The 17,123-nt window shown below is 38.9% G+C and overlaps 2 protein-coding genes and 10 non-coding genes across 12 annotated transcripts; 7 read left to right on the forward strand and 5 right to left on the reverse strand.

Moving 5' to 3' along the window:
• The first annotated feature begins 2,367 nt into the window (after nt 1-2,367).
• On the forward strand, nt 2,368-6,592 carry ain-1 (ALG-1 INteracting protein). The gene is made up of 6 exons (NM_078286.10): nt 2,368-2,590; nt 2,634-2,786; nt 2,844-3,662; nt 3,788-3,879; nt 3,924-4,439; nt 5,000-6,592. Exons 1-6 carry the CDS (start codon nt 2,410-2,412, stop codon nt 5,162-5,164), a joined length of 1,926 nt encoding a protein of 641 aa, NP_510687.2. The 5' UTR covers nt 2,368-2,409; the 3' UTR covers nt 5,165-6,592.
• On the reverse strand, nt 4,789-4,937 carry C06G1.12. Its single transcript, NR_072900.1, has one exon. It is a non-coding gene; the product is annotated as an Unclassified non-coding RNA C06G1.12 (non-coding RNA).
• Nucleotides 6,593-6,808: 216 nt separating the features above from the next.
• Nucleotides 6,809-6,880, reverse strand: C06G1.t4. The gene has a single exon. It is a non-coding gene; the product is annotated as a tRNA-Asp (tRNA).
• A 322-nt stretch (nt 6,881-7,202) lies between these two features.
• C06G1.15 lies at nt 7,203-7,291 on the forward strand. Its single transcript, NR_072901.1, has one exon. It is a non-coding gene; the product is annotated as an Unclassified non-coding RNA C06G1.15 (non-coding RNA).
• C06G1.t3 lies at nt 7,213-7,284 on the reverse strand. The gene has a single exon. It is a non-coding gene; the product is annotated as a tRNA-Asp (tRNA).
• A 946-nt stretch (nt 7,292-8,237) lies between the features above and the next one.
• Nucleotides 8,238-8,328, forward strand: C06G1.11. The gene has a single exon (NR_072902.1). It is a non-coding gene; the product is annotated as an Unclassified non-coding RNA C06G1.11 (non-coding RNA).
• C06G1.t2 lies at nt 8,250-8,321 on the reverse strand. Its single transcript has one exon. It is a non-coding gene; the product is annotated as a tRNA-Asp (tRNA).
• A 1,581-nt stretch (nt 8,329-9,909) lies between the features above and the next one.
• On the forward strand, nt 9,910-10,055 carry C06G1.16. Its single transcript, NR_072903.1, has one exon. It is a non-coding gene; the product is annotated as an Unclassified non-coding RNA C06G1.16 (non-coding RNA).
• Nucleotides 10,056-10,547: 492 nt separating this feature from the next.
• On the reverse strand, nt 10,548-10,688 carry C06G1.17. The gene has a single exon (NR_072904.1). It is a non-coding gene; the product is annotated as an Unclassified non-coding RNA C06G1.17 (non-coding RNA).
• A 35-nt stretch (nt 10,689-10,723) lies between these two features.
• Nucleotides 10,724-11,662, forward strand: cpg-19 (Chondroitin ProteoGlycan). Its single transcript, NM_078287.7, has 2 exons — nt 10,724-11,180; nt 11,237-11,662. Exons 1-2 carry the CDS (start codon nt 10,814-10,816, stop codon nt 11,416-11,418), a joined length of 549 nt encoding a protein of 182 aa, NP_510688.1. The 5' UTR covers nt 10,724-10,813; the 3' UTR covers nt 11,419-11,662.
• Nucleotides 11,663-15,786: 4,124 nt separating this feature from the next.
• C06G1.9 lies at nt 15,787-15,921 on the forward strand. Its single transcript, NR_072905.1, has one exon. It is a non-coding gene; the product is annotated as an Unclassified non-coding RNA C06G1.9 (non-coding RNA).
• A 122-nt stretch (nt 15,922-16,043) lies between these two features.
• On the forward strand, nt 16,044-16,181 carry C06G1.13. The gene has a single exon (NR_072906.1). It is a non-coding gene; the product is annotated as an Unclassified non-coding RNA C06G1.13 (non-coding RNA).
• The last annotated feature ends 942 nt before the right edge of the window (nt 16,182-17,123 follow it).

Here is a 17,123-nt window from a genome sequence, read left to right on the forward strand (position 1 = left end):
TTTAAGTTTCCTTGAACAAATCATTTGAAAATCATCAAAAGTATTTTAGGATCATTTTATGCGTTAGTGATTATTGATTTAATATATGGGTTATTGAATAGAAAATGCCAATTTTTTGATTCTATGTGACAATTGGTTTCTTTCTTTGTGATAGCAAATTAAAAAAATATTTCAATGTCATAATAATTAACTAGAAGCTTCAATAATGAACTATGAATAGCATATAAGTTTGAAATCTATTGATAAAAGATTATCAACAAAAAAGAAAAGAGTTAAACCATGTAAAACTTTTAGTCAAGTGTTAGAAATGTGTTGATTGAGTAGCCCCTCTCGAGACGCGAGTAAGAAATCGATTGATCAACGATAGGTGGGAGGCAGTGCGCTGGGCCCTACGCTCACCATCGGCATCTCTGTGCAACGCGTACTATCTCGACGACCCATCTGTCCAATTGCTACACGCATTCGCGATCTTGTTCCGCGCTGGACCACACTACCAACACTTCCCGCTTGACCCTTTCTCTCTCCCGGAGCCTAATAACACCTGCTTTTTCTACTGGTCGTTTTTTCTTTTATTAATTGCCTCTTTTCTCTCAGCGTGTTTGTTTTTTGTCTTCTATTTTCAATTTTGAAAAAGAAAAACATTTTTCTCGTTATTCAAAAGTTTCTCTTCATGTTTTCTTCTCCGTGTGAAAAACAGTATAGATTTCTCATTCCCAATTCTCTTCCACCTCACCGGGTCACGTGAACTTGATGCGAAGGAAAACAAACCCTCAACTGTCTAGCACTCACAGTTTCTGGTTCCCGAGCGGTGGCGGCACACAAGGTCGAAAAAATTCAGTCACCAAAAATTGATAGCCTCGGCTGTTTTGGCGTGTCAAATTAATGAACACTGTCTTAAGAATTTCAACATAATGTTTCATCTTTTTCCTTTTTAGATTTATCATCTCCTGTTTGAATTTAAATATTTCACAAAGTACAAAAAGTTACGATATAGCCAACTTTTCATAACAGAGAAAAACCACTGTAATGTCAAATTTTCAGAAAATTGGTGAATTTCTGTTAAATATCCTTAGTATCCTCAATTAACAAGTTCCTAATCAATTTCTCTCCGAATCTATTTCCAACCAAAAAGTGTTTCAAGTTTGGCATGTCGCCCGTCCCGCTGTTCATCCCGTCCATCTTCGCTCGTGTGTCCCGTCCATCCCACATATCGAAAATATATTGGTAGTGTGTGTATGTGTGTGTGTGTGTAGAACTGGCCACACAGACGTATATACTGTTAGATACGGGGAGAACCACCAGAGATGAAGAGAAATGGTGGTGAGTGGTCGAGCGCACGTCGATGAGTGTCTATGAGTGCGGTGGTGAGCGCATGAGCGCGTGAGTGTGCGGCGGTGCGGTTTCTCCGTCTCTACACGACATGAAACCCTCTCAGTTGACCCTACGTTCCTTCTTCTCTCTGCACACACACACACATACACACAGCGGTCTCATTGATTCGTGAAAGAAAAAGAGAGAGCGAGAGTGCGGGAGGGTGGTCTGATGAGTGAAGCGTGAGCGGACAGACTCACGGGGGTTAGTAGTAGTGAAGCGAGGAAAAAGTGGAAAGACGGGGAGTTTCCGCTGCGTCTCTCGCCCGGCAAGCAATTTGATGTTGGCCTCTCACTATGAGATGGAGAGAGACAGACAGGGAGAGAAACGCGCAATGTCGTCGCCGGTCGCCTTCTCGCCCTCGATCGGGGTAGCCAGCAGCAGCAGCAGCAGCAGCAGCAGCAGCCCAGCCAACCAGCCTGCGAAGCACCAGACCCCTCTTCTAACTAGTCTCTCTCCTTCTTCTGCTTTTTCCTTCTCCTTTCTCTCTTTCCTGCTTTTTCCTTAACCCCTTGTCCGCCTAGTTCCCACCTAGCCAGCAGCGCCCCGGGGGCTTTTGGGGCCTTTCTTTACAACAGTAGTTATGTAGGTTGTACAAAACTTATTAAATTTTTTAATGTTTACCTTTTTACAGGAGAACGCTTTTTACACTGAACTTGTTTCTATCTAGCAGTATTGCATTAATTAATAGTTTATGCTTTCTAACTTTGACAATGATCTTGTAAAACATAATTTTGCTCAATACTGTTTGAATGGCTTTAGATCATTTTTTATAAAATTTCTATTAAGCTGATACTCCTGGTCCGTAAAATTTTCAATTGCCTTCATGAAATCCTGCTCGTTACGCGGCTAATGTTGTTCGACCAATGTACCCATGTCGAAATCAAATAGTGTTATCAATCAGTCTATCAGTTTCTTTGTTTTCTCTTGTCATCTATCATTTACCATCACGCTCTCGCCAAAACTCATCAATCAATAATATTCCATTTTTTACAGATAAGCTCAAACTCTGATCGCCAGAGCGCGATCAACGCAACCATGGAGAGTCTCGCAAAAAACTTCAACAACATTTCAATAGACGACGCAGCGTGGCATCCTAACGACCAACAGCCTGTATGGGGAAACAACGGTCTCCAGCAGCAACGTGTCTGGGCTCCGCCGGTACCGCAGCCACAGTTCCCAAACAGATCGCCATGGCAACAGGAATCGAACGATATCGGTAATTGGCAATTGTAATCTTGATGACGTAAAAATTGTTTCAGAGCCAAATGTCAACGAAGCCCTTGTTGGACTCAGTGGCACAGGCTCATCAAGTCAAAGCCAATGGGGTGGCATTCAGAATACAGATTATGAGAAACAGATATGGGGTGATCCACCATTGAGCGATGTGCAGTATCCACTTCAACCACATGCCTGTAAGTTCAAATTTGATTAGACGTTATATTTATAAATTTAAATCTATAAATTTTCAGCGTTCGGTGAATTGAATAGTCTTGGAGGTCAATCTGCGCCTTGGTCCATAGGGTCTCAGCCAGCGCACCCGGTTTGGAGTAACGGAGGAATGGGAAAAGAATCTGATGACTTTTGGAAACAGCAACAGCCTCAACAGCATCAGCAATACCCGATGCCATTGCTGCAGGGAGCCTGGAATACAGGCATGAGACATGGACCACCAGGACAAGGACAACGTAGTGGGCCAATGATGCAGCAGCAGCAAGACTACCAAGGGGGATGGGGTGGCCCGAATAACATGGGTGGCAACAAGCAGATGAACCGTCCATGGGGGCAGGACAGCAATCGTGGAATGTCAGGCATGCCGCCCCGAAACGGTCGTCCAAACCACAACCAGGGACGGTACTCTGGCAATATGGGTGGCGGTGTTGACGTTTCAGTTCCACCACCGATGGATATGCACATGGGAGGTGGTATGGGTGGAATGAGAAATATGGGTGTTGCTCCGAATAGTGGACACGGATCATGGAAGAATAACAATGCTGGTGGAGGTCAAGGAGGCCACGGCGGTCAAAGAAACTACAACAACCGTGGTGGAATGGGACACAGTGGAAGCCAGAGTGGCGGAGGATCCAATATGTGGAACAGCACCGGAAACAATGGAAGTGGTGGAAGCATGCAGCAGTTCATGGGAGGAGACCAGCAGTACAACAATCCATTCCCAATCGGCGGAGCTGCTGATGATCTCACACTGACTGTTTGGCATGATCCAAACGGAGAACTCAAGAAATGGCAGAGAGATACTGGAGTGTCCTATTGGGGAGACCCGGAGAAGCAAAGTGAGTTTTTTAAAAAAATATTTCCTTGGTGGGAATTGAATGAAATTCTCCATTGTTTCATGAAAAACTGAAATTAGTCTAAATGTGTTGCTATAGAAATCACCTATTATCGACTATTTTTGCAGCTGACCGTACCATTAGCTTGTGGATTGTTGGCGAAGGTGCCGATGAGGATTTGGAAACTGCATTGAACCGATGTCCAGTACCACAGAAAAAGGTAATATTGTTGTCTTAGGTATTAAATTGAACTTCATGTCTCAGGGAGAGGACAATCAACGTTTCCCATTCCCAGTACCAGCGAAACGGCCAATTGTTGTGACCGGATGGGGAGAGCTTCCAGAAAATGATCCAAACAATCCGTCCAAGAGCGAGTCGACGATATTCGACGAGAACAACAGATGGAACGACTTGACAACTGAGCAAAATCCATGGTATCTTCCGAATCAGCACACTTCAACATTCTCCAGTGACAACACCACTGGATCGTGGGTGCAGGGAGGAACAATTCCACTCAATGAGCCCGGAACCAATCAACACGTGGCTGTGGCGGAGATGCTGAAGAACGCTGTCGACAAGGGATACCTGGACCAGAGCGTGACGATGATGGCCAACTTACCGCCAATGGTGCTGCAGTATGTCAATATGCTGCTCGTCAAAATTCCAGCGTTGGATAGTGTGGAGAATGAGCTGAAGCAGATAATTGAGAGTTCTCTGCCAGAAGATGTGAAAGAGGTTGATCCACAGAATCAACAAAAGTACATGAATGATAGTCAAAAGGTGAGGAAGATTGTCGAGTTTTCAGGTTGTTCAGGATAAAATTATGAAAAATTAAAATAGTAGAAGCCAAAATAATTATCATACTACAACCTATTATTATAGGAAACAAATGAAAGCTAGACATTTTGCTAGAAATTTAAAATATCAACCTTACCAGAAAACTAGCTTAGATCCTGCTTAAACCTAGATTTTAAATTGGGCGGCGGGATAGCTCAGTCGGTAGTGGTGGCCGCTAGCAAGCTGGAAGTCATGAGTTCAAGCCCCCTAGGTTTACCCAGCCTCTATTGAGAAGTGGAGCAATCAACGACTGGATTATCGGTCACGGTCCCCGGCTTGAACGTGGCTCAAATAATAGCCCGGTGGGAGCCCCACCAGACAGTGCACTACGGAACTGAATTCCAGATCCGCAGTGCATAACACCTGAAGTACGGATCGTCCTTTAATCCTTTAATATCAAACTTTTGAAAAATATTAGACGCATCGCTAAGGAGCTCAGATTACTTCAGTTCGATTGCTTGCAAAGATGAATAATATGAATACCAAACAAATCAATTTTCCAGCTTGAACACAATCGTCTCATCATCGAAGTGACGACAGCAAAGATTGAAGTTCAAGAATACTCGAAAAAAGTGAACCGTGCGCTGATGGACGCTGGAATTGTGCAACCGCAGGAGCAACGTGCGCCAGCCTCAACGGAGGACTATCACTACTCGTTCTTAGAATAGATTGTATCGCCCACCGATCTTCTCTCCCACACACGAACAATTATCATCATTACTTTTATTTTGTGTTTCGCACTGTAATCTGAATTTTAAGTTTGGAAATTTGAAATTCAAAGTTTCAGCCTTGTCATCATCATTTCCCATTAACTTGTCTCAGTGACCTTTGACATTTTCTTCAATACTTTTTTACTCTCCCCCTTTCTCTTTAATTTCGTGTGTGTGTGTGTCTGTTTCCTTACTTTATTGCCTCCGGATTTCTATTGTAAACGTGGTCTTGTGAATGTTCTCTCTATCTTGTCGTCTCCTTCCTTCTTTACTGCTGATCAGACGGGGAAAATTACACGTTTTTTGTATTTCACCTCTCGTTTTGCCATCTCCAGATAATCAATTTTTCTTGTTTAAGGGGAGGCTCTCGCCTTTCCCCCTCCCACTAAGAATAATTTGGTGGCTGGTGCTTGGTCTCACAGGGATTCCAGGTTTATGTCTGCCAGTTCATACCTTCTCTTCTCTCTCTCTCATAATAGGGGTCTTTGTTCCAACAATTTCCAACCACGCGTAAATCCATCTTACTTTCCCTTTTCCATAACATCCAAACCTCAAAATATAATAAAGTCCATATTAATCAAAATACTGTATTTCTTTTTTTAAATTGTATCCTTTCGAAAATATAATTCAGTTTTTGGGGCTATTTCCACTAAAACTGCACTTTCTGCAGAGCCTCTGCGAGCATTTTCACCCCACTACTCTTAATCCCCCACGTTCACTTTTCAATCAAGCTATTCCCATTTTTAATTTGAATCAAAATTTCTGTGTATGCTTTGCTTCCAAACGTCATTTGTAATCTGGGTCTTTTCTACGTCATTCTTTACAGTTTCAATGTGCTAATGTCTCCCGTCTCTTGTCTCTTTTTGCTCTCACCCTCACTCACTAAGTTCCAACCAAAAATTGTGATGAAATTATCCCTGAAAACTTGTCAAAATTGGTTCAATCAGCTACATGCGCACACTTTGAAAATCATACAAAAATAAATACAAGAAACGCCTTTCTAAACGATACATAAACTCGTCGTCCCGGCAGCATTTCCCTAGAAACCAGGTCAATTCCTAGTACGGCCCTTTTCCGAATTCTCGCTCTCAATTTCAAACAAAATGGTGTTCTCATTTCATTGTCTTCTTCTCCAAACTTACCGGACTTCAAATAAACTCATTATGTGCAGTACAGTTTCACAATTCGGGACCCTCTCTCTTCCAGAAATTTGTCAATTCCCCTCTCTCATTTCTCACTCCGGCTCTCAAAAATCTTGATTAAATCTCGCATGAACATGTAATAATCAAAACTGTTTTCTTATCTCTTACCATACTTTACTTGTAACACCCATGCCGTCCAACATCACCTTTGGTTCTATTCTCGTATAATAAAACGTTGTGAATTAAACTCTGGAATGTTCAATTTTAGGGAGCAGAAATGAAATAGCACTGTTTCTGTATTTATTTTAATATTTATTTCAAGTTTTAGGTTTGAGTGTATGATAGAAACACAATTAATATTTTGTATTCAAAATAGCCAATTTGTTCAGCAACCGCTTTTTGGTATCACCTGTGCAGCCAGAAACCATTTCTCGTAAAATAAAAGCTTGTCAAAAAGATTCTCCCCGGCCGGGAATTGAACCAGGGTCTCGCATGTGACAGACGCGGATACTCACCACTATACTACCGAGGACACATTTTTCAAAGAATTCGGAGGCTTTCAAAATCATTAATGTAAGTTGAAACCAGATTTACTCTGCAATTCTTACTTAAATTGTAGCATTTTGGCCGACTAATAGTATGTAAAATAAATATGAAAAAACAAACATAAAATAATTTGACAGTTGACCTTGTCGCATTAAAACCAAAAGTATACAAAATATAAGCTGCCAATGATGCATGAGCAAATGTATAGCCTGAAAAAATAAGTACTCAAGTTTGCCACTTACAGAATTTCCTATTTGATATCTACATCAAAGACCAATATCTTAAAATGACCATTAAAGCCAAACGAGCAAAAAGATTCTCCCCGGCCGGGAATTGAACCCGGGTCTCGCATGTGACAGACGCGGATACTCACCACTATACTACCGAGGACACATTTTTCAATGAATTCGGAGGCTTTCAAAAACATTAATGTAAGTTAACCCCAGATTTACGGTATAAATCTTGCTGAAATTGTTTCATTTGGGCTGATTAATAATATGTAAAATAACTATGAGAAAACATACTTGTCAATTGACTTTTTCAATTATAGCCAAAAGTATACAAAATATGAGCTGCCATTCATGTATGAGCAAATGTAGAACAAGAAAAAGCGGGACTCAAGTTTGCCATTCGCAGAGTTTCCTATGGGAGACCTACATACATGCAAGACTAATGTCCAATTTTTCCGCAGAGCTGAAAAGTAAACTTACTTACTTACTTAGTCGCAATAGTCCTAGATGGTTCATAGTCTCTTTTCATAATTGTTTTTCTTTTTTGAGAAGGTTTTGATGGTGTCCAGGAATTTCAGTGCGTGAGTGCATCTGTATATTTACGAAGGTCTGCACAAACATCGTGGATGGTTCTGGTCAAATATAGGTTTTGCTGAAAACGTTTTTTATGGGGTTATTCAAGTAATGTAGCAAAATGTATGTGACGTCACAAATGTATTAAAATACATGTTTTTATGTATTTTAATACAGTTGTGACGTAATTTTTCTACACTTTTTAATTTTCCGACACTACTTGAATAACCCCATTAGATTTTATTTCTGTGAATTCTAGTTTTAATCCCTATAGAAGAATTTTCTTTTGACTTTGGGAATCAGAAACCATTAATTTTTGTAAATTTCCTGCCATCTCAGAGTCGCCTATCAATTTTTCTTTGCCCTGTTAAAACCCCTTCTTTGTTTTCAGAAAGTGTGCCAATATAGATTTCAAAATCAGTACTGGGAAACGCTAATATCATCCGAACTAAATTTATGTTACTTTTTTCTATTATGTTATGATAATCGGTTTGTCATTGTAAATTAATTGAAGTGATCAGAATGGAACATGCAATTCATCAAAAAAAGATTCTCCCCGGCCGGGAATTGAACCCGGGTCTCGCATGTGACAGACGCGGATACTCACCACTATACTACCGAGGACACATTTTTGAAAGACTGTTCTGTTAAAAAATCAATGCTGATGTCAGCTACGAGAATTTATTTTTATCAGGGAAACAATGATTTTAATATTTTTGTAGACCAACTTGTAAAATTTTCTGTTCACTGAACAACTTCTAGTTATTCTACAATCTTGTTGGATCGTTTTACAGTGCCTTCCATGTATCATTAGAGAATAGTCATTTGCAAAAAATGTGCAATTCAAGCAAAAAAATAATCATTAAACTCAAAATGTTTCTTATTTCTAATTCATCTTTGTAAAATATTGTCGCATTTTCTGGCTTTTAGTTTTTTCGTCTACTCTGCCATTTTCCCGTATAGAGTTCCCAGTTTCGTTAGGCTAATAATTCAACAAAAAAATCATGTCCACCAACCCAGCCTGCAAAATTAACAAAAATTCGATTAGGTTCGAGACGTCCATTTCTTCCTTACCTCTTCAAAATTTCTAAGAACAAGGAAAGAGCAGCCGCCCTCAAAGAGCAGCCAGTATCTTTTATTTGTTCGGACTGTTCAAATAAGTGAGAGTATGTTAATTATGGAATGGGTGGATAGAGACGGACGAAAGACAAAGCGACGCGGCAAAAAGTGGCACCGGCACTTCCGTTTTTTTCCCATTTGTCGCATAGACAAGAAGGAAGGAATTGATAATTTTTGTTGAAACAATAGCGCCAAATAGTACACGGAATTAGTGCTTCCAAAAATAGCGGAATAAAAGTGTAGACTATAAAAAATGTTTCAGATGATCAACATAATGGCACGTTTAGAAAACCTGACAGAGCTTACACGTTGTATTTGATAATATGCAATATTTGGAAAATCATTATATAAAAATTCCAGTAATATTTACTCGTTGGCAATCAACATAATTAACAGTTAAACATTTCTCAAATCTACACTCCTTCCGCAAGTAAGTTGTGAAAAACTCAACTGCCGTAAGAAATATGAACATGGTAAATTAGGTGTTACTCATAAAAAACTGTTTTTGTATTTTTTTCAACAGTTTTTTAGCCGCTCACTTTTTGACCAAAACATCCTGTTTATACTTGACTTTTACAAAATTAGGACGAAACTCATAAGTTATTACCAAAATTCCGTCTGGAGACAAAATGTGGGAAGCTTTCAAAGGGCTGGCCAAGGTTTAGCCAAAGTTTCACCAAGCTCTGCATAGTTCTAAAAAGTAACTTATTTAATCAAACTTATTGTATATCGGTTTTCAAAATCTCTTTGAACATACCAAAAATGCAAATTTTAGTCATTTTTTATAAGTTAAATTATCGAAACGAATGACCTCGTATCTATTTTTATTGTAAGTACGAAACTTGACGGTCCATTTTCAGAAAGCCATTTTCTAGTTGAAAAAACTAAATAGACCAAATGCCTTGACAAGTTTCATGGTATTCCACTTCTTATAGAGAGCATATAAAATGTGTAATATTTGTTGACACATTTAAAAATACACAAAACATTGCTTGATATTCAATCCGACCATTTGCAAATAAATTGTGATGTTTCAAAAAAAGCTCCGACCCTTATTTGAAACTTGAAATGAAATTAGCAAAAACACGCAAAGCTATAGTCGTCGGATGAAAAAGCTCCCGAACACTTTTTGGATGAATTGATGAGTTGACAAACACATAGCACCTTTAAGAAGCTTCAAGTGCTTGTATGTGTTTTGACCATTCGTCTTGGAAAGTGTTTGAACACATTGGTCTTTCTTCAAAAAGGACTTTTCTCGCCGCCGTCCGTCGCCTTCCGTTCAATTTGCAACAGCAGCCATATATAATTTTTTGGGCAACAATGGAATACAATAGTTGATGGTGTGGCATGGGAAGAGGGGAGGCGTAGGTGTGAAAGAGTGGAGGACACAATTTGTTCGGGATCATTCAATCCAAGATGTCGACAACTATGTTTTTGTTGTATTTTTGTAAAGAATGCGAAAATGCGAAAATTTTAAATGTCGGCGAGCGGCGCGCAACACCTTCACCCAGTGCATTGATTTCAGAGAAAAAAGGGGAACGAGCGGACCCAGCTGTCTATATGTGTTGACCCTGCACACATTTTCAAGTCATGTTTGTTTATGTCTCCAAAAACACACTGGCATCTTTTTCACAACTCTCACTCCGTGTCGGCGGTGCTGCTGCTCAGGTTCTCTATTTCACTCGCGCGTCGGAAGGGCCCTGTCCGGGTATGCGACGACGGCCGGCACCCGTGTTGCAACACGAAAAATAATGCAAAAATAAATATTGGGGGTGGGGAGGAGGAATGCGCGAGAAAACGGTCGCTTTTGGCAGATCTGCTGACTGACCGTTGCCCCACCCGAACCTGCACATTTTGTTTTGCCCAACCCCCGCCGAGCATATAAAAGCGCCTGGAGTGTCTGGTGCAATCATCACATCGTAGCTTTTGACTTCTTTTCAAATCATCTTCCTTTACCACCTTCCGACTTTTCTTTGCACCCGCCACACCTCAAAATTATGAACTTTGCTCTCAACTCCGCTCTGTTCTTCGTCTTGCTTGCCTCGGCGTCGTGCCAATTTATGCAATACGACGATGTTCTCGGAGCAGTCGTCGAAGGTTCTGGTGTGGAAATTGAAAAAGCTTCAACCACAGAAGCTACCACTACCACTGTCGTAGAAACTACAACTACAGTAGACTCTACAACTACTGAAGTCGAAACGACACCAACCACCGAAGCTACCACTACTGTAGCTGAAACCACTACTGAAGCTGAAACTACCACAACTACTGTTGAGTCTACCACTACTACAACTGAAGCAACCACGACAGAAGCTGCCACCACTACTACCACGACTACTGAAGAACCAGCTACCACTACTAAAGGTTAGTTTTTAGGATTTTTCGAAATTAATTATTAATCCAAATATTGCAACTTCCAGAAATTACTACCACCGAAATTGTGATCGCTGAGACCACACCAACTGAAGAGGTCGATGAAGAAAGCTTCCTTGGATTCAAGAAGCCAGATCTTGCTACCATCTACCGTAGACTCTTCCCATTCCAACACCACCCAGGACAAAAGCACTACCAAGGACAGTTCGGACAACAGGGAGGATTCTAAGTAACCAAAAAAGCGGGATCTCACTTCATTCCTATATAAGGATCGCTTCGTATTCTGTATCAGATACTATCAGAGTTCTATTTGCAAAACATGAATTTATGGCTTATTTATTTTTTTAAAATTAATTTATTTTATTGACTGAATCCCTTTCAAATGTATGTGACTCCAGAGGTGTCGGATCTCGATGGAAATGTGATATTTATTTGAATAAAAAATAAAAAATAAAAAATTACAAGCTTAAAAATTTGATTCTAGATCACAGTGAAACTGATCATTATTAACTCAAAAAATGAGAAGTTTCTTAAATTGTAATAACATCTGATAGTTAAAAATAACACAAACACTTACTTTGTTAAATAAATTCCAAAAAAAAACTCCTCAGTCTGCAGTCTACTCTATTGATCAAAATTTTCAGAATTTCAGAATTGACCAGTAAATAAGGAACTCAGATAGATTACAAATGAGCCAAAAATCTACGTTGTCAAAAACTGCCAAAACAAATTATATTCCAAGAAATAAAAAATCTAGTTTATTCTATTGAACTTCGTATGTATAATAGGTGTTTATAAAAAAATACTACTTTACTTTGACGAGACATCCTGAAAGCAAATTGATGAATCGGTAATTGAATAATTTTAGTTATTTGTGAAACGATATATGTAAATTTTGAAATCAATAAGTATTTTAAAATCTTCATGGATGCCATGGAAGTTGGACCATTTTTTTTACTATTTTAACCTTATTTCCGTAAATTCTGAGATACCATCAGGAAAATTGGAGGTTTTTTTTTCAATTCAATTGCAATCGATTCGAATTTTTATTATTCCTTGAAACGTGTTGGATGGTACCGAATAGGACTGTGAGATGGGTAGAAATGGGTCGGGCCGCGACCGACCCGGCCGACCCAAAAAATTGTTTTTCCCCGGGGACAACGAAAAAAGGCAACGGATTGAACGCTGCTCGAAAGCAACACAACGGGTGCAACGGATATGGAGACAACAGAACAATAATCCCTGGGGGCAACAAAAAGGGGGGCAACGGAATATTGAGCTCTTGGTAAGTTAAAAATTGAACTTTTTGGGAAAATCAGTTTCAAAGTTTCTCCAATTACTATGTACGTTAAGATGGGTCTCACCACAATGGGTCTCGCCACGGTGGGTCTCATCACGATGGGACTCATCACGTCTTACCACTGACTTTTATTCAAATTTATCGGAGGAATATAGATTCCCGGAGACACTTCCCAATTACCCAAAATGTTCAAATTCTAGGTAAAATATTTTTACTGGAATACTCATGACATTGTAGACTGTTGGGGCATTCCCTCCATGCCTACATTGAACCAAACATGAACAAGCAAAAAGATCCGACTCAGAATATGAACATATTCGAATATATCGGAGGTTTATTGATTCCCAAAGACATAGTCAACTGTTTGGGCATTCCCACCATGGTTACATTAAGCAATTATGATCGAGCAAAAAGATTCAGAATATAAACATATTCAAATTTATCGGGGGAATAAAGATTCCCGAAGACACTTTCCAATTACCCAAATTATCCAAATTATTTCAAATTATTCAATTACAATAGTAAGTACGTTCCAATTTTTACAGCGTGTCGAAACAGTGAAAAATTGAAACTATCCGATGAAAAGTCAGTGGTAAGACGTGAGACCCATCGCGACGAGACCCATCGTGATGAGACCAATCGTGACGAGACCCATCTTAACGTACACAGAAATTGGAGAAACTTTTAAACTGGTTTTTCCAAAAAGTTCAACTATTAACTTACCAAGAGCTCAATATTCCGTTGCACCCTTTTTGTTGCCTTCGAGCACCGTTGAATCCGTTGCCCCCCTTTTCGTTGTCCCCGGGGATAATTAAATCTGTTGCCCCCGTTATCTCTTGCCCCCAGAGATTATTCCCCCTGTTGCCCCTAGGGATTGTTGGCCCTAGTATTAGTAGGGGAGTAAATCGAAATTCTGAACTTTTCAATCAAAAACTTAAATTCAAGACCTTTCATTTGACACGCATATAAGACAAATTCCGTCCACATTCAAATTTAAGGATCCCGCCGCGAAGGGTTAATGTAGTTTTCGTGATGGGACCCAAAAACCACAATATGGGCTGAGCTAAGCCGAAATTGGTATCATTCTGATGAAGAAATTGAGCTGAAACTAAATATTTTAGTACACAAAATTTTTAATTTTTTTGAGTTTTATTTTGGAAAAGGTATAAAATCTTATAATTTTGTTAGCTTTTGAATTTTTATAAGATTTTTGGCTCCAAATGTTCAAAATGTTTTTAATGACTGAGCATAGTAAGGTTAAATTCAAATTTATTCAATTTTTAGCATTGAAATCAACAACAGCAAGTCAAAATTTATTATTTAACAGCCATAGAGCATAATTCCGTCTAGTTGAAAAATCCTGGTCTTATCGCAAATGGCTGATGTCTTCTTTTTTGTGGTGAGACCCAAGCGGGCGGAATTGACCCATGAAACTGGATAGGCTGTGCAATTAATATATCTGAAAATGTGATAATGTGTATGTTGAAGCGAATTAAAATTTGATATTCACTCTTCAGCACCATATTATTTTTTTTTGTAGTTTGCAGCTAAGTGCTCTGCAGTGCAAAGAACCGTAAACCTTATCAAATCTGCATAGATAACAAAATGGGCGTCCCCGCCGCTATCAGAATCGACAGACATTGTCATTCAAAGATAGATTAGGGATAAGGGATAAGAGTGTCTGTGTAGTGGTTGTAGAACTAACAAAAAAAACTCTCACAGTCAATAGAACGTGTTTGAACCCGTGTATGCCGTCTGAATGTGTATCTTTCCTTATGTTTCTAATTTCTCCCACACTAACCCCTTTCCAGCCATGTTTCATTTTTCAAGTCTCTGTTGTAAAAACTTGTAAAAATAGTGCTTCTCTACATCCTCCTTCTTCTTATCGCTCGCTACCTTTCTCTTTTCGAACGACACCGTCGTACCTTCAGGTATGATGAGAGTGTGGCTTCTTGTCAAGCCTTGTCGATCAAAAATCCGCATAGCGGAGAATGGCATCGGCGGTTTTCAAGATGTAAAATCGAATATTTATTGGCTTTTGCGATATTTTTTCATGAGATGAAACAAGAGACATTGGCGGGAGAAAAAATCGAAAGTACTACAAAACTTTCTATAGTCTGCAAAGATAAACAAAAAAAGACAGAAGTCCAATTGTCTGATTTCAAAAATATAGGCATAAGAATTTAAAGTAAAACAACTTTAAGGGTTTTTATTAAAGAGTTTTGAGAAACAATTAGAATTCAATTTTTCTAGTGTTTACGCGGTGATTCAAAATGTTTTTAAAATTTTGATTTTAAAGCTCGAATCTTTCAACACTTAGTAAATTTGTTTTATCAACTTTTGTGACTACATATATCATTTTTCAGGTTACGTACTACATTTTTGAACAGTAGTTTTTTTCATAAAACCTACCTTTTTCTTTGAAGGAGCACGTTGTCAGTGAAGTTTTTGAAAAAATTTTTGAAGGAGCACGTTGTCCGTGAAGTTTTTGAAAAGATTAAAAATTTAAACATTTGGATACTAAGTTTCTTGTTACTTTGGTTGAATGTTTGGTAGATCGCAGTTTTTATTACAGCCCATATTGTCATCAAGTTCTCAAATTATTTTTTCCCATTAGATCGCCAAAATGTTTGAACTGCTTGTTTTCTTTGATAATTTTGTTTTCAAAAACCTTTGTTAAATTTGGAGTAGTGCCGGTTTTTATTGATAGTCAAGTGACAATTACTGAGTTTTTACCACTTTTCGAATAAAAAACTAAGGCACTGTCGCATTTTCAATTTTCTTTAAGTTTACTTTCAGAAACGAAATAAAATGAGATAAACTACCGAAGTATGCAATAAAGGATGATAAATCCAAAAAAGTCAACTTCGGACCGCTTTGACACAGAAAAGTGGCCAAAATTTTAGATTTTAGCTAAAATCAGTGTAATTTTTTATGAGAAGTTTCAGTACCAAGTTCATTCATTTGAGCTCATTTGAGACTTTACATTTCAAAATCGTCCAAACCGTTAGTCATTCTCTAATGACACAATGATTGCAAAAATTTCAACATTGCAGCAAAGTCGACGTACATCTGAAATTGACTTTTTTTTTTGGTATTATGTTCAAGTACAAGCTTCTCTTTTTCTATTTTTTCTATCTTTTATAAACTGTTGAAGAACAATGTCGATTGGTTCGAAAAGCAGCTTAATGTATGAAGATGGAGACATCTAAGACGGCAAACGAAGAAGCCAGGAGAAGAAGCAAAAGGAGAAGGAGGGAGGGAGATAAATGCGGGTTCAGGTTTAGATGGGAGATGGTTGGGGACAGGGACAGCTGTGTCAAAGCAGTCCAGATCAGTCCAAATCGGCGGCTGGCTTGAAGAAGAAGCCGAGGAGGAAAAGAAGAAAAGAAGGAAAGGGGCGATGAAGTCGTCGGAAAAGGAGAGTATGAGATGCAGAGGATGAAGAGGAAGACGGTTGATGATGATGATGATGATGATGATGATGATCGGTTTCGCAGCTTCTTGCCTCTCTTTTTCCCTCTTCTAGCCCTTGTTCTGTTCCCGCGTATCCTCTCCGTCTCTGTGCGCGGCGGGCCCCACCAAACTGACGGGACAAGCAGCGACGACGCGCATTTTCCAAAGTGTCTCATATACTTATCCGTCAGTCTTCTGGCGCCACGCCACACTATATCTTATGTATACTCTACCTCTTTTCCATCACCATGTCCTCTGCCTCTTCGCCCCCTCCCTTTGATTTTGCATTGATTCGCAGCATGTCTCAACACCGACGGCCTACTTTCGCGCCTTTTCCGTTCGTCTGTACCGTAACATTTATCTTTTTCGTGTTTTTTATTACGTTCCCTTTCCCGCATTTGTAACTTTTTTCGTTGTAAAATTCACGCTTAAGGTGAGACGGCAGAAGACTCGTGTCTGGTGACAGATCATTATCAAATCTTCGGGTCGATCTATTGATAACCTTGAAAATCTGGTTGAAGCTTCAATGATTTAAAAACCACAAGACACTTTTTTAAACCATAGAACGCGGAATGATTTATTTGAATTATTCAAGCTTGAGATTAACTCCAATTTATGGCAACATATCAACTTCATGTTCACGTTTCATTTTTTAAAGAGTTCATATAATTTCAAGCCTAATAGTAAGCCGAGCAGAAATTAAAAACAATACAAAAAAGCTAGAAAGCGTTTGAAAATCTCAAGATCGTAGGATTGATCGTAAATTGATAATCGCAAATATTGTCAGTTGTAAGCTTATTCTTGAATAAATTAAAGATCAATGTTAAACCTATTGAAAAAATTAAAAAAAAAGTACCCCGACGTAAATTTTTCCAATTTTTGCGCCGAAATTAAAGAACTCGGTCACGACACGACGAACGTTTGCAGATCTGCAGGTCTGAAGGTCTGCTTTAGCACTGAATATTTTCATTAATTTTTCGAAGTTTTTCAATGAACATGTTGATATACTAATCATGAAAACAACTATTCAAAAAGGGTACCGTATGTTTGGCAAAAAAACGCTACATTTTTCGTATGGGTATTAAAGTCAAACATTCTCGACCGTATTCTCTACCGTTATTTTCTCCGTTTAATTTGCTGTTCCAGTAGCAGGAATATAATTCAAAAAATTTTTGGAA

This window comes from Caenorhabditis elegans, chromosome X (assembly GCF_000002985.6).
Source record: "Caenorhabditis elegans chromosome X".
In the NCBI taxonomy this organism is placed as follows: domain Eukaryota; kingdom Metazoa; phylum Nematoda; class Chromadorea; order Rhabditida; family Rhabditidae; genus Caenorhabditis; species Caenorhabditis elegans.